Source organism: Mastacembelus armatus, chromosome 4 (assembly GCF_900324485.2).
Source record: "Mastacembelus armatus chromosome 4, fMasArm1.2, whole genome shotgun sequence".
NCBI classification, from domain to species: Eukaryota; Metazoa; Chordata; class Actinopteri; order Synbranchiformes; family Mastacembelidae; genus Mastacembelus; species Mastacembelus armatus.
Window position 1 is genome coordinate 6,183,356 of NC_046636.1, and position 26,305 is coordinate 6,209,660.

General features: G+C 39.8%; 1 protein-coding gene across 1 annotated transcript in view; it reads right to left on the reverse strand.

Moving 5' to 3' along the window:
- Window positions 1–3,871: 3,871 nt before the first annotated feature.
- jak1 (Janus kinase 1) overlaps window positions 3,872–26,305 on the reverse strand; it is a 35,655-nt gene continuing 13,221 nt past the window's right edge. The window contains exons 5-25 of the mRNA XM_026323810.1: window positions 25,237–25,400; window positions 23,662–23,930; window positions 22,688–22,797; window positions 22,038–22,220; window positions 21,741–21,898; window positions 21,495–21,609; window positions 19,863–20,061; window positions 16,160–16,269; window positions 15,881–16,033; window positions 15,629–15,716; window positions 15,405–15,532; window positions 15,141–15,279; window positions 12,721–12,872; window positions 12,355–12,505; window positions 11,457–11,545; window positions 10,883–11,075; window positions 10,541–10,665; window positions 9,744–9,916; window positions 9,001–9,118; window positions 8,419–8,529; window positions 3,872–6,039 (exon numbers count right to left, since the gene is read on the reverse strand). Coding sequence (XP_026179595.1) covers window positions 5,923–6,039; window positions 8,419–8,529; window positions 9,001–9,118; window positions 9,744–9,916; window positions 10,541–10,665; window positions 10,883–11,075; window positions 11,457–11,545; window positions 12,355–12,505; window positions 12,721–12,872; window positions 15,141–15,279; window positions 15,405–15,532; window positions 15,629–15,716; window positions 15,881–16,033; window positions 16,160–16,269; window positions 19,863–20,061; window positions 21,495–21,609; window positions 21,741–21,898; window positions 22,038–22,220; window positions 22,688–22,797; window positions 23,662–23,930; window positions 25,237–25,400 — 3,045 coding nt within the window. The 3' untranslated portion in view covers window positions 3,872–5,922. The remainder of the gene's footprint in view (window positions 6,040–8,418; window positions 8,530–9,000; window positions 9,119–9,743; window positions 9,917–10,540; window positions 10,666–10,882; window positions 11,076–11,456; window positions 11,546–12,354; window positions 12,506–12,720; window positions 12,873–15,140; window positions 15,280–15,404; window positions 15,533–15,628; window positions 15,717–15,880; window positions 16,034–16,159; window positions 16,270–19,862; window positions 20,062–21,494; window positions 21,610–21,740; window positions 21,899–22,037; window positions 22,221–22,687; window positions 22,798–23,661; window positions 23,931–25,236; window positions 25,401–26,305) is intronic.

Sequence of the window (26,305 nt, forward strand, 5' to 3'; positions counted from 1 at the left end):
GTTGTTTCGTGTGTGTGTGTGTGTGTGTGTGTGTGTGTGTGTGTGTGTGTGTGTGTGTGTGTGTGTGTGTGTGTGTGTGTGTGTGTGTGTGTGTGTGTGTGTGTGTGTGTGTGTGTGTGTGTGTGTGTGTGAGTGAGAGAGAGAGCTGTCACTGCTGACTGTAGCTGTGTGTGTGTGTGTTTCTTTCTGTGGGCATAGCACTCTAAAAATGTGCTTCTGCCAGGGGTACGGGAGACAGACTGAAAGAAAAAGAGAGGAGTGGAAAAACAACTCCAGCTGCCTTCAGCCACTCAGCTTGCAAGGATTTCTCCTCATCTGCCTGCTCATGCAGTGAGGAGTGTTAGCTGTGTCTGCCAGACTCCTGCGTGTTGCACATACCTGTAGAGCTGTGTCACACACACACACACACACACACAAACACACACACACATGCGCACACACTGGAAAATGTCTGCTCTGGAATTTGTTTTAGACCGACTCTCATAGTCCATTTCTGCCTTCCACTCTGTCGGCTCTTCTGGTGTGATCCAAATCCACGAATACATTATTAAGGCCATGTTTTTGTTCTTTCCATTGTCTCTCTCCTGTAGAATTAATCCCACAGCCTCAACAGAGACGTCAGTCAGTTTGTATTTTTACCACAGGAAATTATGAAACGCGTGTGTGCTTCATAATTTACTAAAACAGCTGGGAACTGTAGTTTTCTTACTTCAATCAAACAGGAGTAAATGAAGTATTTATTGGACTATTTCCAGCTGTGGATTAATCCACATGTAGTTAATATTTCCTGTATCAGAATAGTGTATGTGGGCTTGTCCCTAAATAAATGACTGTCTGCATTCATGGAGGTCAGCCAGTGCACAGATGAGTCTTGTTAGTGGAATCAATTTGTTGTTGGTTTTGATCTTTTACAGCATTTTTGTTGACCCCCAGAAAAATATAGAGCATCGCCAGTTTTTCATAAGTGTTTTGCTTATTACCTATAAAAGTTAAGTGTCCTTCGGTTACAAGGAAAAGCACTAGAAATGTAGTGTATCGTTATTAACTCTATCCTTTAGCTTCTGTGAGTGACCATTAAATGTGCCCTTGTTCTTATGAAGTCTGTACTGACATGAGGAATGATCTCTTACCCCTAAGGGCTCAGAAAAATCTAATCTCCTTTTATTTAAATTTGGAAGAACTAACATGTGTGTCTTCAGTGGGCCAGAAACCACTGAGCAGGGTTGTTAGTGGAGCATTCAGACGGTAACAGTAATAATACCACAGTATAAAAATGCTTCATTATAAGTAAAGTTTCTGTATTTCAGTTTTACGGTACACATGTACTTAAAGCATCAAATATACATGTTGTCATGAAAAATGGCCCTTTTCAGTCTTATGCTGTATTTGCCCTTCATATATTATGGAAATATAATTAGTGATGCACTAACAGACTTTAGGTAGACTGTTTACGCTTTGGTTTATAACAAAGAATTATATTTTATAAGCAAATCTTTATATTTTATATGTAAAAATTGAATCAGAAAAGTAATTGGTAATTATAGCTGTGAAATAAATGTGGATTAACAAAGTACATTTCCCTCTGCAGTGTAGTGGAGCTGACGTAAAGCAGTGTAAAATCCACTGACATAAATAATAAAATCAGAACTCAACTCCTCTGTTTGTCCTGGTCAGCAGCCTGGCTGTGTTCTTTATACGAGCACTAATGGATATAGTTGAACTTGAATAGTCATTTTTGACCTTGGTAATAAGAAAGAACTCTTGGTTTTTCTAAAGGAGTCAGCTACATTTCGTTGTCTTCCTCAGTGGATGATGTTTGCCTGGTGTCATGGCGAGATGGTAACGAGGTAGAAATACTGATCTTGATAGGTGGCCTCATCCTGCGATGAGGTTGTAACCCCCTGTGTCTGTTTAATGATGGTCTGTTGTCTGTTTTGAATTTCTCTATTTAATCTTTCGGTGGACGCCCACTCACTCCTGCCCCACTGCCCTTTCACCCTTTGTTGCTTGTTTGCTGGATTTTGGCTGATGGCTGTTGTATGTGGCCTCACATATTTTTGTTTTCATAGTGAACCAGCAGAGATGTTCAAGTGCCATTTTGTGTGTGTGTGTGTGTGTGTGTGTGTGTGTGTGTGTGTGTGTGTGTGTGTGTGTGTGTGTGTGTGTGCTTCAAGAATAATGTCATGAGAGTTAATTTCATACAGTGCTGTATTTGGTGTGATGCAGTTCTCCTGGGTACACCGGTGCAGGTTTTCCATAGGTTGCTCCAAAGAAGTTGCCATAGCTTTGTGGATTTAGATTGTCTCTGTCTTTTCATATAATCCCAGACTGACTCGTTGACCTGGGCTCTGTGGGGGCAGTTCTATCTACTCTCTGGACTCTCTGTTCTCCTCGTCTCTGCAGATGCCTGTTTGTGACCATGGCTGTATGTTTGGGCTCATCTGAGCCATATTGTGTTACTGTTAAAAACATGATCATCTGAAGTCCCTTAAACTTTCACCCAGTGCTTTAGAAATCTAAGCGCTTAACCTAGAGATGTTTTTCATGATTGTTGCCTCAAAGTGAAGTTGGACTGTGGTGTTCACAAGAAAATACCTTATGAAGGCTGAAATACCTGGTCTGCACCATTTAAGGGAGGCAGCCAGAGTTTGGACACAGCTTCATATGTGACACTGGCAGTTCTTTCCTTTCCTCTTGGCCAACTTGGTTTTTCAGGTTGTTCTGTGTTGAACCTGTGTAAGTGCATGTGATCAGTTTTTCTTAGTGCACCTCTGCATTTTCTTAATGCATATTTCTGTCTGGTTCCACTCCATTGTTTTTCAATTATGGACTGCTAGAATTCCACAGCATCCTAAAATCCTAAGACATGGATCGTGAAAGAATTATTCATACTCATTTTGAAAGCCATAAGTTCACTTTTTTCATCATTTTTGAGTTTGCAATATTATCCTCCTGCATAGTACAAATAGTATAAAATAGAAATAGTTCTGCATAAGAGGAAGGTGAAAATATTTTTGTGATTATTTAATGTAGAATGTCAGGCCCTTTTATTTTGTTTGGGAATGCTTGTTGATCGGTCAGACTGATGGAAAATGGGCTGTGTCTTCTTTTCTGTGCCTCTCTGTGCCACCAATTAAACGTGATGTGCCCCTGATGATTGTACTCAAACAGGGGCCTGGTTCCCTGAACATAACATAGCACAAACGAAGCCTACACATGAACACAAGCTGAAAGATGTTCTCGAATCTCGTATATCGCTGGTGATCTTCCCGTCAGTGAACCAGCCGCAGCTTGCACCTCGGAGATTTCAGGATAAATTCTGTTGCTGTGTAAATGCAGCAGATTTTTTTTTTTTGGTCTTCAGCTGTTAATATGGTTTTATTTTTAGAGTTTCGTTGTTTGTAGGATGAATACAGACGAATTGTTTGAGGTGCAAACATGGATTTCTCTGTTCTTGTATAAACAGACTCATCTAAGCTTCAGTGTGTTGCCATTGTACCAGGATGTATAATTATTATACAAGGTCAGTGGTGAGGCTGGATTTGCAGTAGTGAATGTGTGTGCGTGTGTGTGTGTTGATCACAAAGCTTTGCAATACATTTTAATGGCTGTAGATAAATCTAGGTTTTGCTGTGCTTCTTGATTTTTGTAAACAGTTTATGCTTTTGAAGAATAGAAATATTATGTGGATTTTTTTGACCTGAAATATACTGTAGATTTTGCAAAATTTTATATCACACTGACATTGATATTGTTTTACTGTGAATACGGTATTTCTAGAGCAATTTTAGCATGCCTACTTACAATTGTAATATATAGAACAAAGTGTTTTCAGTAGTTAATAATACTGCATTTGGGCTGACACAGACACAACCTGATAAACAGTGATTTTATTTATTTTTTCATTGTGTACTTATGGATACTTTTACCTTCCATAATCATACTTTTGTCTTATATTTTGAAAAATATATATATATATATTTCTTTTCTCTTATTTTGAGCAGAAGGAATTGTCTTTTACATTCCTAAATAAAATGTGGACTGAAGCGCAACTTTGTCCTTACAGCTACTTTTTTTTTTTTCCCTAATTACTTCCTGTTGACATTTATAGCAACAGCCAGTTACTAATACGCTGGACTGACCATTTTTCAAGTTGTGATGTAGGTCACAGATTTTACAGCTACACAAAAAGAAAAAAAAACTCCACTTAAACAATAAACCTTACATATACACAGACACTGTAAAATACACTCAAATTCATATGAGTAGGCTTTTGGCTAAAAATGTTTTCATAAATTGAAAAGAAAATCTTACAAATAAAATGCACAAACATCACTGAAAGAAATAACTTATTTTTGAGATCTTAACTGGAAATACCGAACAGCATTGAATAATCAGTGAAATCACTAATTAAACTCTCTTCAAACCTTGCACCATCATCTTCCACATTCAGTCCTGCACCACTGTCAACTGGCTCTTTCTTGCATTACTGTGTATTGTTTAGCGTATACACCCATTTCATTGGATATTTGTGGCTCTTACAGATTTGAGGAGTGTAACGCTACAAAACAGTAGAGGGAACGTGACGTGATGCTGCCCTCAAGTGTCTCTCACAGGTACTAAACTCACTCCTCACCTAACATGTTTAACACAAGTGCTACAGTATATTTAGGGACTTAGGCATAATTAACCACATGCATGGCGGCCCTTTATTTTAGAATTACAATATGAACTGAACTGCCTCGAATACTAGACCTTGTAAATCTGAGGTGGGTGGAATTAACAGTGCAAAATTTTTCAATCTTTCTTCAAAATGGAATCTGCAAGAGGAAGAAACCATTTAAAACATCATTAGACAGTCATAACATGTACATGAACAAAATATATATGGCAGCTTTTCTGTTCCTGTGCAAATGCAGCTCAGACTGCTTCTCCAAAAAAAAAAAAAAAATCCTTTTTGTGGTCATGTTAGGCAGCCATTATTATTACACACGTAACCAATTTAGGATGCATGAAGAATCATCTGTGGATTAGTTTGTCATCTTTAAAATGTCTCCTAAAAGTCAGTAATCTGCAAATATGGTCAAACCAAACAAAATGATGCTCCTGTTATAAAGAAACAAACTAGAGCCAATGAATGTTTGACAGCTACAAAACAGTTTCCAATAAATTATTTTTTAGTTGAATAACTAAAAGTTTTGACTTTAAAACAATACAGTGGAAAAGGTACTGCTGACTAATTACTGGTTTGAGATTAATGCCAGATCTCACTGACTGCATTTGCACATCATGAACAGAAAATCGAAACATTTGTCAAAGATCACTACACCTCTGTAAAGTTCAAAGCCACTTCTTCACTATCTTAATTTGCATCCCTTTCTTCCATCCATCCATGCACTTCTCCAGGATTTAACATGAGAAAACTGTTATACAAACAGTTTAAATGTGTGAAAGTGAGCATTTAACAGCTTCTTTCACTGCTTAGTTTCCATTTTTCCAGCTTTCATCCATGACGGCGATATCAGCCTCAGGTCCACCCAAAATTATAAGGCCTTTGGAGCATGTTATATATGAGCGGTGAGTCCATGAGTTTAAATTGAGTTTAACTCACAATGCAGGCAGATAAATGGCTTAGATACACTGAAGTCATTTGGAAGCTGTAAGTCATGTTTAGCATCGGCTAGGGCTACGAGATTTGGCTTGTTTCATCCACAGTAATTGAAAAGAGTAATTATCGGCGACATAACAAAGAAGAGCATCAAATAAAAACAGTAAATGATAGTCCTTTTAACTAACAGTCATGGATGTAGAAGTCCCAACTGTGTCTGAGTAAACTGGATGCTGCTCTGGAGTCAGTCCAGCAGTTTGCATCAGTTCCCCTGCAAATCCACTTCGCTCTCAGAGCCTTGAACTGTTGGAGGGTTAGAATTCGTTTTGTGGCTGGAGCTGCTGCATTGTGGTCAACTTTTCGATCAGTCGCTTAAAGGTGATTCTCCTGTCGGGTGATTGCTCCCAGCAGCTACGCATCAGGTCGTACACCTGCCAAACACAAATAGATCAGATTACAGCTGTTAACACAGGCTGCCTAGAGTGAGAGACGTGAGTAGTTCATCAGTAACATTCAAACTGCGGCTGCAGGGACTTCTCTTTCCACATTAGTGCTCAGACCGACAGTAACAACTGAGTGATGGGTAAAAGAGGTTACACAGTTTGATTCTGGAGCACATAGACAACCTTTCTTCTGCTGTTAAAGATGCGTTTGCATTAGTAAACTTTGTAGTTACATAGACTGATTCTGATTGGCTGCATCTCTAAGTAAAACTGTTTTGAATCCCACATCTATTAGTTGTTTGGTAGCAGGGCTGCAGAGGGCCAGAGATTTGAAGGTGCTCCCCTGAGCTGCAGAGGACAGACAGGTGGTGAATAGGGTGAGTAAGTTCATATTTAAATGTCTGAAAAAATGCTTAAATTATTTCATTTTAAAGATTTTTTTAAATCTGTTATTGCTGACTTAGTTTTAACAGCACAATCCGTTTCAAGAAAAAATGAAGCTCTGAAAATGTTTCTTGAACTGAAAAATAGTACTAAAATAAAATGAAAATGTGTATGTTCAAAGTTTTGAAACTTGCTTTGCAGACATTCAGCTCCCTGCTTTAAGAGATTCAGCTCAGATTTGCCAGCTCTTTGTGTTTTAAACCAGGAAAGATGTGGGAAAGAGAGCTGCCCTTAAAGATGTGGGCAGGAACTCACAGATCCTCAGCCAGTTATGTGGCTCCTAAAAAAAAAAAAAACTCTTAAGCCAATCAGCTAACAGGATACATCTATTTTCATTGGTCACAATGGACTTGAATAAATACAGTTGGATACCGTAAACACAATGCATGGAAGGCGTTCCTGTTGTAGCTGGAAACTTAGGCACATGTATTCCAATTTGTTGATTTAAACACTTGAGCTGTTTAACAGCAGGCATCTGAGTGTTATGAGAACCTAGAGTTATTGCTAGCAAGTGCTAGCTAGCTGTTAGCATTATTCTTAGTCGACTAACAACTGTTGGTTAAATGAAAAAACAAAGACATCTCCTCAGTTACTTTGTGCTATAGCTGAAATGTACAAAACTACAAATTATACTACAGGCCCCTCATTTCCAGCTGAGTCAACGGGCACACTTTATTCAGTGTTTAGATGGATCCCTCTTAGCTCATTGGCTTTAGACATTTCTGTAGAAGCCAGATGATTGGCTGAGTATCTGCGAGCTACCCCATGGTCTGTCAGTGCAGCTTCAGAGACGAACTTAAACTGAGAAGCGTCAGGTGCTGAATGTCTGCAATCCAAGTATGAACACTAAAGACACCAAGTTGTAAGATTAGAAATGGTGCTATTTTTTCCAGACATTTAAACTTTCAAATGTTTGAGTCATATTTAAGTTTTAAAATCATATTTTCAGTACTGCCAGTGTCGGTGTCATTTTCCCCTGCTAAAACAGCTAGAATAAGCAGAATTGAAACTGATTTTAAAAAGTACATCTCTAAAAGCAGGGATTTAACACCCTGGTGTCTGAGAAGCAAAGTTAAAAGATAATTTGTAACACTGAAAAGACTGAAGTAAGTGTTAGTAGGGTTCAAACAAATATTTGAATGTCTGAGTTTTAAAACCATATTTTACACACTCATATTTCCAACTTTTCAGCTTCAATGTTTCAATGTTACTGTCATTGATTTCACTTCATAGACCCATTGATCACTCACCATAGTTATCAAATGTAAAGTTAACAAAAAACAAATCATCAGAACACATGAATAACTGAACAAAGTGAAGTGAAACTGAAACTAACCCAACATGGCCTGTAAGAATTCTGTTTCCACCTTGTTAACCTCTCCTGCCACTGAATATGAGCTGCTGCTGCTACTGTTTAAGATGGTGACTTCTTATTCATGTTCCAGCCTTCTGTCAAATGCCCTGCATGGAGCCAGAATTAGGGTGGAACCTGCTCTGTTTCCTTCCTGACAGGATGTTGAGTTTAACACTTGCTGGGTTTTCACACAAACGCAGCAAGAAAATCCAAATGAGGATGAGGTTCAGACTATTTCCCATCTAGCCACAGTCACACCAATATCACTGACGAGACAGCCACTAGGAGCTGAGGGTTCAGTGCAACATCCAAGGGCAATTCAGCAGGTGGATTAGAGAAGCTGGGGATCAAACCCCTGACTCTCTGGTTAGTGGACAACCTGCTCTACTACCTGAGCTATAGCCACTCCACTGAAATCTACTACTCTTTGTACAATCTGCTGCTTTGAAAGTCATTTTGTTTGCTTTCCTTTTGGGAATAAAGCTAATTCTTCAAACCACATCTAAACTGTGTCCCTGTCATTAATGTCTTGTCCTGTTTTTAATGTTGGTTATGAAAATGACACTTACGGGCTCAGGACAGTTCTCAGGACGTGGCAGCCTCTTCCCATCTTGCAACACCTTCACCAGTCGGATGATAGTCATCTGGCCCTGTGTTTTACCAATCATACCAAGGAAGAGCTGTGTGGGAGCAGACAGGAACGGGTTACAAAAACATGCAACACTATTCATTTAACAGTGGCTCCATTTTGATTTAGATGGGATATATAAAAATATACATTACTAAAGCATTTTTTTCCCCTTTTTAGCCTGACCTGTGCAAATCTTTGCTAATTGCCTTCCAATAAAAGTTACAGGTCAATCAGAATAACAGTGGCAGTTAAAGCCTCATGTAAATGAAAGAGCTTCTTGATAAACTGTCAGCCTTGGCACAGACTGGACACAGCTCCTGCTGTCATCTGCCCGTCTGGCCAAAGACCAACACCATCTGCCACATACAAATGACTGTATGTGTCTAAGTATTACATTTACTTCTGTGAGACTAGTACAGTATGTACTAAGTGTATTTACTGTGTTATCAGCCAGCCTTTTAAAAATATACAACACGGATTAGAAGTAGTGAAGAAATTAAGGAAAGTACTGCATACTGACCGTCATTGGGCTCTTGGTGGAGTCACAGTAGGTGATGAGCTCGTACATCGTCACCCCAAAGGACCAAACATCTGAAGCGAGGTAAAACTTACAGAGCGTCAGACACTCTGGAGCATACCTGAAATACAAGAAAGGTGAGAGCATGAATTCACGTCCACTTTCTGTGTTAATGTAACCTTTTCCTCAGTTTTCAACTATAATATCACAACAACCTATGAATGGGCTTTTACAAAGTCCTGAATTAAAAAGTCTGAATACTTTGTTATTTTAGTCTTGGATTTTTACTTAACCATTATCAATAAAATCTGCTACCCAAAGCATTTAAAAACAGGGCTGACAACTTTCTGAAATAACTTACATAAATCCAGCCTGCTTGAAAAAATACTACACCTCACTGTTAAATGTCAGGTGACAGCAGATTCAATTTAATTCAATGAACAATGAATTTTAATTCAATACTTGATGGATGAAAAGGATTTGTAAATGAAATCCCTTCACCATTTGCTTGAATGGCTCACTATTTGTACTATTTCTACATAGTATTTCTCTCCTCAGTCATATACTGTTTGTCTGAAATCAGTTCTTTCTGTATCTTTCCTGTTTCATCAAGTCTCCTCTAACCTCCTTATTATCTCCTTCCTATTGCCAAGTTTCTTAGCAATGACATTTCAGCTATCACAGTTGAGTCAGAGAGTAAAAACAGACAGTGTTCTGACTATCTCCTTTCCTTCCTCCTGACTCACCAGAAAACAGGGCTGTCATGGTCATCCTTGACGGTGTAATATCCCTCGTTGTCCTTGATGCTCTTGGTGAGACCAAAGTCTCCGATCTTCACCGTCCTCTCATTCTCCACCAGCACATTTCGGGCAGCCAGGTCCCGGTGGATGTAATTTCGGGATCCCAAATAGTCCATTCCCTGAAAAAGAAAGAAAAAAAAAAATTAGGATAACTGTAACTAGTTCAGGGTGACTGGAATGCACCCTTGATGTGATTCTGACTCAGTGGCTGGAAACAAAGCTATATCTGACAGGAGAAGAGCAGACTATAGTTTAGAATACCTGATGCATCGTATAATAAGTGAAAAACCTGAAGCACTGCCAGTCATGTTGGCTTGTTGTTTGTCACAATTTTGCTGATATCTCTGTCAGCTATGTTGCATCAATCTTCCACTATTTAACTGTCAATGGTACCTCCTCATTAAGTTTTATTTTAAGTTTTAAGTTTACCAGAACAGTACTTGGGTATTTTTCTGGGATCTTTTTGGCCTATAAGAATTATGCCTTTGACAGCTAACAACAACACAATAAATGAATAAACAGTGTTTATTCATATCATTATCAAATAATGTGACAAACACTTGACTAATGTTTTGGAATCCACCAGTGTTTGCAGGGGAAGTGTTAAGACATTTCAAAACACAAAGTACACAAAGTGGTCAGGGGTTAAAGGCTAAGTACTGGTGGCTGGTGTTTTACTGTTCATCATTAAATGAAGTATTAAGTTCTGAAGAAATAGGTCTGAATGTCTAAAACTGTGTTACCTGGCATATCTGCATAGAGTAGCTCAGCAGGGTGCTGAGGTTGGTCTTGCTTTTGTTTCTGGGCAGGTATTCCTTCAAACTGCCCAGTGGAAGATACTCCATGATCAGCTTAATGGCCTGACCACCTACAAACAGATTCATACACAAATACAGTCAGATATTGATGCTAATAATGTGCTGTAGAGAACAATTGCGTGTGGGGCTAAATATACATGCTGGCCCCAGCTTGTGCCTCTAAGTGACTGCAGTGCTCCAACAATACATTTCAGACTTTGTGTCTTCATCTGATTCCACTGATTAGTGTTTGTGTGAAATTCTGTGTATACACGTTCTCCGTCTTACCTTCCTCCTGGCAAATGCCCTTATACTTGACAATGTTTTCATGGTAGAGTGCCTTCAAGATGTTAATCTCACTCGACAGGTTGTTGCTCTGCTCCTCTCTGTTCTCAGGCTTCAGTGACTTCACTGCCACCATCTCGCCTGTTTTATCTCCTCGAGGATCATAGCGACACAGCTCCACCTTACCAAAGTGGCCCTGTGTGATGAGCAGAATTTTACCTTCACAGTTCTAGTCTCCTTGTAACCCTCCTATGTGGCATAAGTTGTTTCTTATCCACCACCTGAATTCCAGAGTCAGTTCTGCATCTGCTTTTGCTTAATACTGTCTACTGTAGTTTCTTTAACTACTGTAGTAGTTAAATCTCACTACACTCATTTTAATACTAGTAACCTGACAGAGTAAGTACACATAATTACCAAAGCGCACACAGTACATTCGGTACTAAATGCATTAAAGCTCAGATTTAATGTGGAGCATGCAGAACAAGTGGACAAGTTGTTTTGTGCATTTAAAACTATCTTAGAAATAGTAAGACCTGCTACACAGAAACAGAAAAAAACAGCAGGGACAGTTTACCTCTCCCAGGTCTCTGATCTTCTTCAGGAATCTCTTTTCAAACACAGTTGGGTCCACCTCTGGAGTAGGCTGGGGCTTGATAGACGGGTCTGACAAATGGAAAAATAAAAAAATACATTAAGTCTTTTCTTCAACATAAGCACGCTTGCATCATAGGAAGTCTACTGTGGTTGACAGTGTCAAAGTTTTCACCAGAATTTTCTGTGGTTATGTAACTGTTCTCTTGCTATAGTTTCCACACAAAGGGCTACTTGAAGTTGGCCATTTTTTTTAATGCTAAATATATTCTGTATCATTATGGATTAAAAATTTTAATCCATATTTTTTAGCCCAAGTCACAGTTGATATTTTATTTCAGTAGATTTTGTTATTTTGCTATATTGGACTTTAACATTGTGGTGTGTGTGGTATAAAACTTCAGCTTTAGTAGGGCTAACTGCAGTATGCCATTCTGGCCAGCAGGTGGAAGAACAGTGTATGCTGCCATGGGGCCCGGCTTGGGGGCAGATCAGCCATGATGCACTCAGTGAACTTCCTCATAAGCATTGGACTTGAGTAAACAACTCTCTTCGCACTGCTTAGCAGGCTGCTACTAGGTGAGACATCAAACATGCAAAACATTCAGCTCATTCTGTAACTGACAACTGCCTTACATTTTTTAACCTGTAACTGGCTTAAACCTCTACTGTAGTGTGCACACAGACAGTTTTCAATGTTGTTCAACTGTATGATTGTGGTTTAAATTTTTGTATATTTTTGTTGCAGAAGAGCTTCACAAAATGACAACAGTGTAGCTGAAACTACAAAAACAAGATGTTGCCTTAGGTTTTACTTCATATTTGTACCCACTGCCAATGTGTGTATTTTATGTAAATACACACATTCCCCTCACACATACTTTTTTCTTCAAGCATGTCTATGTCTCTGACGATAGCCCTGAAGAAAAGTCTCTTCTTGGGGTCGTAGTTCATGCAGTGGGTCATCAGTTCAGCCAGTTCTCTGCAGTCTGGGGTGGCCAGTTGACACTCTGTTTCATAAAACCTCTCCTTCTGCTCAGCACAGTGACATACACATGAATGAGGAGGTGCATGCAAACAGCATTCATGTGATTTTTGATGTGTGGTAGTGGACAGATGTTAAAAAAAAAAAAAAAAAGAAAGAAAAGGGAATGGAGAGAAAGAAAGTGAGAAACCACAGACAGGTTTAGTTTTGATGTATAGATAATTACACAGATTCATGGGAAGTGCTTGTGTGGGCCCCATACCTCTGTGAGTTTCTTCTCTTTGAGTGGGACTTCTCCATCATAGCAGATCTCCCACAGAGTGGTACCAAAACCCCACTTGTCAGCTGCGACACTTAGGGCAGACAAGTTCTTCACACACTCTGGAGCAATCCATGGGATACGATGCACACACTCTGCAGAGGCAAATGTTGTTTTTAGCAACAGTAAATGTATTAAGCATTGCTACAGTCACATGGTGTGTAAATAAAAATAACATGATTAATGCGTGAACTGTAGAACATAGATACGCTTGAGCTAATTTTCTATGCCTTGAGAAAGTATACTCTCAAAGGCAAATTGACTTTTAAGGAATATTACCTATGACACGTAAAGAAAACATCCCTTCATTTACTGTCTTACACAAAACACCATAATAAGTAAGGAACCATATATAAAACCATCTATATTACATTGTCCTACTGATCCTAACAGTGCTTGCCAACACTTTGGAAGTGACTCATCTCATCTGAATCATATTCCACATTTACATATTCTACACCTACATTTATTTACCCAACGATGTCATTCTGTTTCATCATACTGCAATGTTCCTACACTTTTTACTTCTCTCCATATGCCATATCTATTGCATTTCCTTCTGTCCTGGAAGACAGATCCCTGCTGTTTTGCAGAGATCGCAAAACAGCAGAACTTGTAGTTAGTTCACTTAAGATATTGTAGAACAATAAACACACACATTCAACATGCAACAAGGTACATTGTTACAAAAGTTGTGCTCTTCAAAGAGGCTATAACTAACAATATGATAACATATCAAATGACAACATGGAAAAAAGTGAAAGGGATAGCTCTTAATGGTGAACCTTCAGAGAATCAACTTGTCACATAGTTTTATAATCAGTTTCAGCTCAGTGTTTAGCTGTCTTACCCACGCATCCACTGTTCTGATTCACTATCACCACTCCTATAGTGCGGGTTTCACTCAAACAGTGGAAAAATGCTCTTAAATGCCAAAAAAAAAAACACAACCTGTTCAGCACCAAACAGCAGGCAAGAAGCTGGTGAATATAAAAAAGCATTTAGTAGCTAAAGTAGCAGAAATTTGAGTTGGTAGAGACAAGCCAACACAAGAGTGAATACGGGAATATTGGAAACTGTTATGAAATGTTGCTCAGTAGCTGCTGAAGTTATTGTTTGCCAAGTTCACCATGCCAACTTAAAAGGTCATGTATTATTTGCACATCATGTTTTTTCCACTGTGTCCAAATAAAATCTGTTACTGGTCAACAGATGGTCAGCATGATCACTTTGTCCACATAGATGTCCCATGTGTTAAAATACTATTTGTAAGTCACAATTCAGGTGTGACCACATTTATCTCAGTAAAATGCAGAGCAGGTCTGGCAGAATGACTAGACAAGTAGTTGGCTTAAAATGTTGACATAATGCATCTAAAAAAATCTTGGCATGAGCTTACTCAACAACATATTCTTTAATATCAGATAAAGGGTGTGTGTCAGAACATGAGTGATGCTCGGGGAAAAAGGAGGAGGAGTGTAACGGGGAAAAATAAAAACAGCAAAACGAAAGAGAGGAAGCACAGGATGGATTTGAGGGTTTGAGAGCAATGATCAGAGATTGCTGGGAAGTAAGGAAAAGCACTCCCACTGGGTTTCAAAGCACTTTATCCACTATGTGTTCAAACAAATCTATATAGGAGGACATTGATGTGTAACTGGAAGACTGACTGATCAGCAAACTGATGGAGACAGAAGAAGAAATGTTAAGAGTTCTGGGAACAAATAGTGAGGGAGGAGTACTCCTAAGGGTGCAGAGCAATGGACATTTCCACAGAAACATTTCCAGTCTGTCTGGTGCGTTGGCAATCCATCTGCACAGCCACACTCTCTTACATCTCCCAACTTCTATCTCTAATAGACCTACAGAAACATGAGGCAGTCATCTGAGGGGAACTGGGCAATCTGAGAAATGTCCTTGCAGAGATGTCTTCCCTGAACTCAGATCCAGCGTTTATAAACCAAATTACTGTCTGAAAGGGAAATGTGCCTAGTGCAATGTGTATTATGTGACAAATATTACTCCTATTACTGCCAATCTCCTATTACTGCCAATCTATTTGATTGGAAATCTTTTGTTTTTTTTAAATTGGGTTTTTCTTTTTTTCTTTTGCATTTCACATAAAGCAGATAGGGTCTAGAGGGTCTAGCACACAAAAGAAATTACAACCAGTGTGTTTTCCATTAGTTTTGAATAAATTCAGTATATTGTATGTGTCATTTTGGTTTTACTTTCAGTTAGCTGCAAGCTGAGTGGGAAAGAAAGCAGAAGCTATTGAGAAATTTTCCATGGTAGCTATTTTGTAACCGTTTGTGTTTCACTTTTAGTAAACAGGAGTATGTGACTATGTTCTGTGTGCTCACCCTCTCTGGTGAGTACTGTGATTGGTATTCCTGGGTCACTGAGCTTGATGAAGGGTCCTCCTTCATCAGTGCCCAGTCCATCTCTGGCCAGCAGGATGTTCTTAGCACACACAAAGCCATGGACCAGCTTTTTGTCCTCCTACACACACACACACACACACACACACACACACAAACAATAAAGAAAATGTATTAGTCTATAATCATCCAATGTAACACCAGTCCTATAATTTGTTTATATGTGTGTGTTTCTTCCTGTTTTACCAAGTAGCTAAGTGCTGAGGCCAGCTGCTTGGCCACCTGGAACTTCCATGGTGTACTAAGTGGACTCTGCTGTCTCCTCATAAACAGGTCCAGTGGTCCAAGTTGGACAAACTCCTCCACCATGATATCTTGTGACACAAATTGAAAAATGAAATAAAAATGTAAAAATGTTGAGCACCACATCCTCATACACTCCTGTGCCCACACACTTCATATGCACTTACTCTCCAAATGGCGGACACACACTCCATACAGCAGTACAATGTGTTTATGGGACACTTGTCGCATCATGCTGGCTGTTTCGAAGAATGCCTATCAACAGAAAGACAAAGATGACTCCATAGCACATTACTGAAACCCTTAAGCTCTGATTTTGAAACAGTTTACTGCCAATGAGTATCAGGTTTCAGCATAGTTAAATGTTATAGAACTGATGTAGACAAAGTGCTCATAAGAACAGTGTTACTGTGTCTCACCAAGGAAATATCCCTATGTCCAGAACCCAGCACCTTCAAGACCACTTTGACTTCCTGGAAGGATGAATAACCTACATCCTCGTCCTCCTCACTCTTCACCCTCAGTGTGCCCGAGTAGATGTTGGTTCTTGTGCCCAGGCCAAGGTGCTCCTCCTGATTAACACAGCAGGGATCACAAAAAACAGTTTTACATCTTAAACCTTTACATCTGCAGCAATGTAAGAAGAACTACATTACTGCTGTGACACCACAGAAATACATGAAGATAAGAGAGTATACCTGTTCAATCTCTTCTTTGAGAATGCGGTGGAAACTAAGCTGACTCTCCTGCATGGGTGTCTGAGGGGCTGGTGCTCTATCTTTAGTGACAACCAGCAGGTTAGAGATCTCTGCAAGAAAAAATACAGACACTTTCAAAAAGAGCCAAACCAGGCCTTTTATATGCAGTCATGCATGTGTTGAGACACTCTTCAGACTAGTCTGAACTGCACTGAAACAACAAAGAACTCTGGCAACACTAAAAGCAGGCAAATAAAATAATGTTCACAGTGATGTAAACTTTAGGTGATGTGTCAGCATTATATAATATACTACAAATTTATAGGCGCTCATTACAGTGGGTACGGAAAGTATTCAGACCCCTTTAAATTTTTCACTCTTTGTGTCATTGCAGCCATTTGCCAAAATCAAAAAAGTTCATTTTATTTCTCATTAATGTACACTCAGCACCCCATCTTGACAGAAAAAAACAGAAATGTAGAAATTTTTGCTAATTTATTAAAAAAGAAAAACTGAAATATCACATGGTCATAAATATTCAGACCCTGTGCTCAGTATTGAGTAGAAGCACCCTTTTGAGCTAGTACAGCCATGAGTCTTCTTGGGAATGATGCAACAATTTTTCACACCAGGATTTGGGGATCCTCTGCCATTCTTCCTTGCAGATCCTCTCCAGTTCTGTCAGGTTGGATGGTGAACGTTGGTGGACAGTCATTTTCAGGTCTCTCCAGAGATGCTCAATTGGGTTTAGGTCAGGGCTCTGGCGGGGCCAGTCAAGAACGGTCACAGAGTTGTTCCGAAGCCACTCCTTTGTTATTTTAGCTGTGTGCTTAGGGTCATTGTCCTGTTGAAAGGTGAACCTTCGGCCCAGTCTGAGGTCCTGAGCACTCTGGAAGAGGTTTTCTTCCAGGATATCTCTGTACTTGGCCGGATTCATCTTTCCTTCAATTGCAACCAGTCGTCCTGTCACTGCAGCTGAAAAACACCCCGACAACATGATGCTCCCACCACCATGTTTCACTGTAGGGATTGTATTGGGCAGGTGATGAGCAGTGCCTGGTTTTCTCCACACATACCGCTTAGAATTAACGCCAAAAAGTTCAATCTTGGTCTCATCAGACCAGAGAATCTTATTTCTCATAGTCTGGGAGTCCTTCATGTGTTTTTTGGCAAACTCTATGCGGGCTTTCATGTGTCTTGCACTGAGGAGAGGCTTCCGTCGGGCCACTCTGCCATAAAGCCCCGACAGGTGGAGAGCTGCAGTGATAGTTGACTTTGTGGAACTTTCTCCCATCTCCCTACAGCATCTCTGGAGCTCAGCCACAGTGATCTTTGGGTTCTTCTTTACCTCTCTCACCAAGGCTCTTCTCCCATGATTGCTCAGTTTGGCTGGACGGCCAGGTCTAGGAAGAGTTCTGGTCGTCCCAAACTTTTTCCATTTGAGGATTATGGAGGCCACTGTGCTCTTAGGAACCTTGAGTGCTGCAGAAATTCTTTTGTAACCTTGGCCAGATCTGTGCCTTGCCACAATTCTGTCTCTGAGCTCCTTGGGCAGTTCCTTCGACCTCATGATTCTCATTTGCTCTGACATGCACTGTGAGCTGTAAGGTCTTATATAGACAGGTGTGGGTCTTATATAGACAGGTGTGTGCCTTTCCTAATCAAGTCCAATCAGTTTAATTAAACACAGCTGGACTCCAATGAAGGAGCAGAACCATCTCAAGGAGGATCAGAAGAAATGGACAGCATGTGAGTTAAATATGAGTGTCACTGCAAAGGGTCTGAATACTTTTGACCATGTGATATTTCAGTTTTTCTTTTTTAATAAATTTGCAAAAATTTCTACATTTCTTTTTTTTTCTGTCAAGATGGGGTGCTGAGTGTACATTAATGAGAAATAAAATGAACTTTTTTGATTTTGGTAAATGGCTGCAATGACACAAAGAGTGAAAAATTTAAAGGGGTCTGAATACTTTCCGTACCCACTGTATATGTACAGGTACTCAGAATGAAAGCAACAGTCTGTTTACATGTGGTACAGCACTCAATTACGTCAATGTGGCAATGATGTGAACAGCTATTCAGGTCAGGTTACCATACTGAATTTGTTTATTTTTTGTATATACAGAGCAAAGTGTGGGAGGATAAAGTGCAAATGAGTGTTGTTGTGTCTGTTACCATACTATGTGTGTATGTGGGTCTGTGTGTGTTTCTGTGGGTGTCTAATGTAGTGACAAAACCAGCACACCCTGTGGTTTAAGAGGAGAAAAAAAATATCTGCACTAAGTCAGCTTCACCCTGCATCCACTGTCAGACAGTGCTGAGAGCACTCATGACATGCCATCCAGCATGCATCCACATAAATTCTAGAGACACAGACCTGCTTACTCTAAAACCACAGAGTCCTTCTTTCATACATCTGCCAGTACAGGCACAAAACAACACAAAGTTAACGGTTTCTGTCATATTCTTGAGCTGCAGGAATACTAGTGTGGCACTGTTGTCATAAGGATGTTGTATAGTATCATTAATAATTTATAGACAACACAGACCTCCACTCATTTATCTTCCTAAAGCAGATATGACCCAAACCTAATCTAAAATAGGCTCGCATAGTGACAATAAATTAACATCACCTAACCCCAAACAAACATAAACAGCTCAACATATCCATGTACACATCCACACATGGCTCCACCTTTACCTGAGTGAAGTAAACACATTGGTGCACCGGAAACCCACATTTACAACTCTCTTCCTCCCTGACACAAGCGTTGTTCCTGCCAGCAGTAAATTTCACTTACCATGAGCTAGTGACACACACACATACAACTCTACATGAAACCTTGCATAGAGGAAGCTTTTCTGTGTTGACCTCTATAGATTGATTTGCTTCATTTTCTTAACTCCAGCCAGTATCAGTCAGGTGTGCAGTACTTGTTACCAGACCCAAGGGTACATAAAAGAGTACATAGTAAAGCGTTTTACTGCAGAGGATACAGTCGGCTGGATCCTAGAGCAGGCAAAATTTTCAGCCTGCTGTAACATTTAACACCGTCATGGTAGCTTTTACATGGGCTTTTTTATATTGAAGCACCTCATCGTACAAAGGTATAATGACTTCCTCCTCCACTACATACCTGGCTTTGATGCCATCTATCACCTCTGGCAAGCAAACATGACACAGCACAAAAACTCCCTTTACTCAAGTAACTGTAAAATTCCTGTTTTTTGAAATTATTTTGGTTTGCTTTCTATTTTCCACATGTGTACACATCTTACAATGCTCCTCAGAAACCCATGTTTAATCACATCTACCACACTATTATCTACCCACATTAAATGTTATTTCAACATGGATGAACACTGATAAAATGGAGTCATATGATCTGCTTTTACCCCAGGATTCAAAATAGACTTTCACTTTCCATCTGAGCCCTGGACACTGACTTCTATTAATCTTATCTTCAAAAAGCTGCATTATTGACTGTGCTCTACAATATCCTGTTATTCATGCAATAATGAATATTCATGTGAGCAGCTGAGTTTTCTTAAATGTTATTTTTATGTGGTTAGTGTAGTGTTTAATGTAAGTTCTACAGATGAATAAAAACAACAGTTATGGACACAAAACAGTTGTGCTGTTAGTCAGTCCTTTTGCCTTTTGATTGCTTTTCTACATCAGTGGCTGCATTAGTGTTACCTCTAGGCTGTGGGGGGCAACAGCGGCGTAGCTGGAACTGGAGGTTGTCGGTGCGAAGACTCTGACCCTCCAGGTGCTCCAGCAGCTCTCTGAGGGAGGGTCGCAATGTCTCTGTGCCATAGAGGCGGTATCCATCACTGGCCACCTCAATCTGGAAGTTCTTATACTGACGTACAGGGCGAGACTCTCTCAGGTCGTTCTGAAAAAAAGAAAAAGTGGGAGAGAGGCTAAGAGTAGAGTTTAAAATGATTAAAGATTAAAAACTGATATTCAGAAGGGGGAATTAAAGATAAAACTCTAAAGTTTTAAATAAATTGCTAAAGTGTTTTTAGCAAACGAAGAAAAATCACAAGAATTACATGACATGAGAAACTTGGCAAAAATAGGGAGTGGGAACATGACAGGAAAGAGCAAATGTTTGTGTTTCTTCTTCTAAAGCACCAGAGACACTAAACAGTCACTCTTTAGCTGTTTATACAGAATTTGAATAAATGTTAATGAGTTATAATAGTGAAACATGTCTGCTTCATTTGTGACTAAATATTTACTTCAAAAAATGTGGCTATTTAAGATTCAGTGGGTCAGCTTTGTAAGTATCAGCTCTCATGTTAAGTCCTAAAGCTCCAGTAGACTTTAGTGACTTAGTGTCTTAATCTTATCTTGTGTAAGTGTAAACCAGCTTCACGAAGTCTTTTCTCAATTTGTTTTTCTTGTAGTCTGTCAACAGCCACATTGCCATTTAAATTTTGGGTATGGCTGCATAATTATATTGTTTTTCATCCATCCATCCATCCATCCATTTTCTACCGCTTATCCGGGGCCGGGTCGCGGGGGCAGTAGCCGAATCAGGGATACCCAGACTTCCTTCTCCCTGGACACTTCCTCCAGCTCTTCCGGGGGGACACCGAGGCGTTCCCAGGCCAGCCGGGAGACATAGTCCCTCCAGCGTGTCCTGGGTCTTCCCCGGGGCCTCCTCCCGGTGGGACATGCCCGGAACACCTCCCCAGGAAGGCGCCCAGGAGGCATCCGAAACAGATGCCCGAGCCACCTCAACTGACTCCTCTCGATGTGGAGGAGCAGCGGCTCTACTCCGAGCTCCTCCCGGGTGACCGAGCTCCTCACCCTATCTCTAAGGGAGCGCCCGGCCACCCTGCGGAGGAAGCTCATTTCAGCCGCTTGTATCCGCGATCTCGTTCTTTCGGTCATGACCCAAAGCTCATGACCATAGGTGAGAGTGGGGACGTAGATTGACCGGTAAATCGAGAGCTTCGCCTTCTGGCTCAGCTCCTTCTTCACCACAACAGACCGGTACACCGACCGCATTACTGCTGCCGATGCCCCGATCCGTCTGTCAATCTCACGTTCCGTCCTTCCCTCACTCGTGAACAAGACCCCGAGATACTTAAACTCCTCCACTTGAGGCAGGATCTCTCCCCAATATTGTTTTTCAGATTCTTCAAATGAAGGTTTTATTTACACTTTTGCTTCTGGCCAGTAACCATTGGAAATATTTCCATTTGCTCTTACCATGAAAACACTTATCAACACTTAGTTCAACAATTCATAGTAGATATATGTCAGGGACACATGAAATACAGCTTCCTAATACCTAATGAATAGGTTTTTCACTACCTCAGTGCAGACCACAGTGATGATAATGTACTGGTAGTCAGTGCAGCTCCACCGCAAGATATAGGTGCCCTCCTCGTTGCCCTCCTGGCGCAGCTTGTGGGTGGCATACTCCGTACTAGAAAAGGAAAAACATAACACATGTGAGCATTAGTGGGGGTCAATGATAGATTAAAGGTTGTAAGAGAGACTTAAATATAAGCTTCAATAGTTAATGATGAACATGTGAATACAAGTGTCAATACAAACCAAATGGGTCCATGGCAACCATTGTTGATATTATGCACCACAGAAGCAGGGGCCACCTCCTTGCACAGGTAGTGGTGGGCATCCACTGTCAGCCTGAAATATCCATCCACAAGGGCTGCAAAGGAAAGAGCCTCAGCCCGAGAAGTCATTTGCAACTCCTGAAAACAGAAATAAACATAAGAGGAAAGAGGGGATCAGGTATTATAAAATCATTATACTCAACAGTCTGATTGATATTTAAATATATTGATTGTACATGAAAAACTGCACTCTCATTTGTTTGTGTGTTTGTCTCACCATCCTCTTATTATCCTGTTTATAGATGGTGACTGTTGCCTCTTTGACGACAGTGTGTGTGATTTCATGGAAGTCACAGAACACCATCCAACCATCGTCCACCTCCTTCTTTCGGTCATTTTTCTGTTTCCCATCGTTCTTTTTTTTCTTTAACTTGCTCTTTTCTTTGGAGTTCAGAAATGTCTGTTTTGAAGATAAACAAAGCACACACACGCACACTGTATGAAAAAACCATAAGTACATCCACTGTCTGTCAACTTTTGTCATCAGAAAACACTGCGATGACCTTTTCAAGCTTTGCCCAAAATCAGCTGCTGCGCTACCACTTTTAGATTAGTCACCTCATGTGCCAATTAGGATATAACTAGGGATTTTTTCATTATTGTTTAATCTGTTGACTGTTTCTTTGATAAATTGATTATGCCTAAAAACCTAACCCTAAACCTAGCCCTAAAAGTGAGATTTTTTTCTGTAAAAAGTCAATGATATCCAATTTACTATTATATTATAAATAACAAAGATAATTCACCAGATAACCCTTAAAACAAATTTGTCTGTTAGTTGTGCGTCACTGTTTGTTTACCATCATGAAACCAGAGCCTCTTAGGCCTTTATTACTACAGGTAGTAATAACACACAGTTTTACTTACAGAAGTAGGCTTGTTTCTCCAGGAAATACCATTGATACCAGTAACCAGAACCTGCATGCCATGGCTTGTCTCCATGCTCTGGCTCTGCTCCTGGCTCTGGTTGAAGTAACCTGGAAGCAGCAAGATTATATCGTAACCGTTACTCACGAAGCCAAAATAGTTTAATGCTATAATTACAGAACAGCCAAGTCATTGGAAAAATAATTATACAATTGTTTGGCTCTCAAGAAAATTTTTGCAGTAATTAAAACGTGGAGACTTGAAGCAAGGGAAGTATCTTACTCAATACTGGCTACTGTATAATTACAGTAAAATAAAATTTAGATCTTAAGCAATTTATTTAAATAACCTGGTTCTGCATCAGTGCATTAAATCCTCACACTCTGGTTAGAATCATTCAGGTTTGGTTTAGCCTGTAATAAGTGGGTTAATGTGACATGTAAACAATTTGTTTCTTTCACTTTTGGTTTTCACCATCTGCACAAACGTACACAATGTTTTAGGTATATTTAGTGCATCTACAAAGTTCAAACTTTTTTTTTTTTAGAGCCCTGAGCAGGATACCACATATACTCTGTATATAAACATACCAAACTAACCACTGCCACATAACCACTATAATCCAATAAGGCTGAATAAAATATATTGCAGTAGGGCTATAAAAAAAAAAAAAAAAAAAGATGATTATCTCAGTTTGGTGGTACAGTATTAACTACCTTTTGTCTCATCACTCCTAATAATTTTAATAGTATTAATATAATAGTATTTATTTTCTATATCAATGTACATACACAGGGATTATGTTGGTCAACAAATAGCTCTCTCTTGTAGTCATCTATAATCTCCTGTAATTGTAATAAAATGGCATCTTAAACAAAAGCTCACAGTAAGATGATGTATGCCACAAATATGGCATGGTTGCAGAGAACTTTTAAATGATTGGCATTTGTTTCATCATCTTCATGAAATCTTACCATGGAAACCTCCATTGCAAAGGTCTCCTTCCTGCAATACACTGAGCGAGATTGGCTCAATCAGCTCACTGCCAAGGCCACTGGTCAGGCCCTCCAGTGTGGCCAGATACTTGATCTTCAAGTCATATGGCGTGATGTTGCTGTCCCTGACTGTGCGACGGTTGAATTCACTAAGGAATTTCTTGAAGACGTTGTTGATGCGGGTACGTGTCAGAATGTTGCGCTGCTTAATGTTGCGGTTCAGTGACTCTGGGATGAAACGTTTGTAGCTGAAGGGATTAAAAGAAAAAGAAATTTATGACTGATTTTGTTCAGGGCTTACCTTGTATGGTTTGTGCATCTGTTTTGCAACTAAAGAAAAATAATGCGTCCAATGATTTAGCAGAAACCAGGATTAACGAGGAGTTATCAATTAGCAGTAATCATTCTTTTGTTATTTCTTGCTGTAAGTACATTTTCTTCTGCAGGCCCTTTAAACCTTGAACATGGGGAGGATCATGAAATAAAGAACATGACCAAGAGGGTGGTAGCTGTACCTGGAAAATGGGAAGAAAATGTATGGTGGACCATACAGATGCGTAGTATTGATGTCTTACATGTAGAAAGTTCCCCATAAAGTGATCCAAAACAAAACTGCCCACATTCAGAGCCATATATACATTGATACTTTCATTATTATTTCATGAAAAATGTTATGTGGAAATACAGTTTGAAGTTTAAACAGTTTGAAAAGTCTTCCACAATGTACAATAATGAATCCTTCCAAGTACAATACACTGTACTTCCCAAAAACTTCTGAATGCAATGTTGTCTTCCAGATAACTCTCAAGTGCATGGCCACAGGGGCACAGGGGTATCAAAAATACAGTAGATTCTAGATCTGGGCGATATGCCCTAAAAAAAATCCGATTTACGATTTAAATACATTTTTTTCCTCCAGCAGGCATGCTTGTGCTGCAGCTCTCTTATTCATTTCATAGTGTGCAGCATCTCTCCCACTCAGCAGCATGCCTGTGTTGGAGGTGCTGCAGTAAATTGGTGGTACTGCTACCTTTGCTAGCCACAGACTTAAAACACACACCAAACCAATTCCAAATTATGGATGACACTGTGCCTTTCTTGGAAATGAGTTCTTCCCTGCTCGCTGCCATGTTGTTTGTGTATCTGTAATATGGCAAACGTGCGGAGGGAGGGGCTGAGCCCAAAGGGGAACGTTGGCGGATGTTAAAGAGAAAACCGATTTTCATTCAAACAAGTCGATGTAAACTATACATTCGAGTTAACCAATAAAATTGGTTTATCGCCCATCCCTAGTAGATTTTGAATGTCAGTGTACTGTTAAGATATTAATTTAGTTGTTTAAGCTGGAACATTCAGATTTTATTAGGAAATGGAGAGCTCATACACATCATAGTGCTGTGGTTATAAAGAGAGGAATGAAGCCAGTGAAGTGTTTTACTGGCTTCAGGTTTTAAGCAAGTTACTAAATCTGGTTCTGCATCAGTGCTTTAAAACGCCACACCTTCAGAGAATCAAGAGCAAGCACATCATATTGTGCATGTATGTATGTGTCACCTGTTTTCGTGGGAAGTAGTGGGCAGGGGTTTATCCTTGTTCAAGTCATAATGAGTGATCGCAAGCACAGCCATCCCCAGACACTCGTTTTCTATCTCGTGTTGCTCTGCCTCTGACTGGCACATCCTCAGTGGAACCATGCCTGTCTGAAAGTCATGCTGGCCCTGTGCAGAAAACACAAACATATATTTATTTATTTATTCAGAAGAAAAGCAAACAGAGAGACAACCAATTCTTATTAGCATAAACACCTAAACACTTTTTTTTCTATGTTCTAGAATGGCGCCTGTTAAGTGGCAGCCAGTTACAGCAGCTCCTCTGTTTGTTTTTGCAAGTTTTGATGATTTTTTACTGAATGTCAAGTCAAAATCAATGCTTTTCGCTCTGATCTTCTAATTCCTGTGGAGAGACATATGGAGATTATGGAAACTGCATCAGAAAATATACATTTCTGTGGCAACGGCATCTATACCAGGGAACTGTTAGCTCTCAAGGGAACTAGTCTGCTTCTTGATATAAAACCTGAAATCTCCCAAGACCTGAGGAGGCGTAGAAGGGGCTACAGAGTAGGAGTGAAGCATCGAGAAAAACGTAGGAGATTTAAACCATTTCTCCCAACAATTATTATGGGGAATGTGAGGTCACTCTGCAACAAAGTGGATGAACTTTCTGCTTTAGCTAGCAGCCAGTGAGAGTACAGAGAGTGTAGCTTGCTTTTCTTCACCGAGACCTGGCTGAATGAAAACATACCGGACAGCTCACTTGAACTGCCCGGGTTCTCACTAGTGCCTAGTGGACAGAGGGAAACAGAGCAGCAAGAAAAGAGGAGGTGGTCTCGCTGTTTTTGTTAACTACAAATGGTGCAACCCTGGACATGTAACAATTCTTTCAGTCTATAAAAAAGAAGACAAAGAATTTCACTGACAGTGGCTCAAAAGTACACAGAAAGGATGTCTTGTCTATCGCTGACCTTGAAGTTACACTTCCTTATATAGTTACATTTGCTCTGGAAACTCAACTGTAAACTGAGTTAATGTTTTAGCTTTCAAACAAAATGCATTTTAAACAG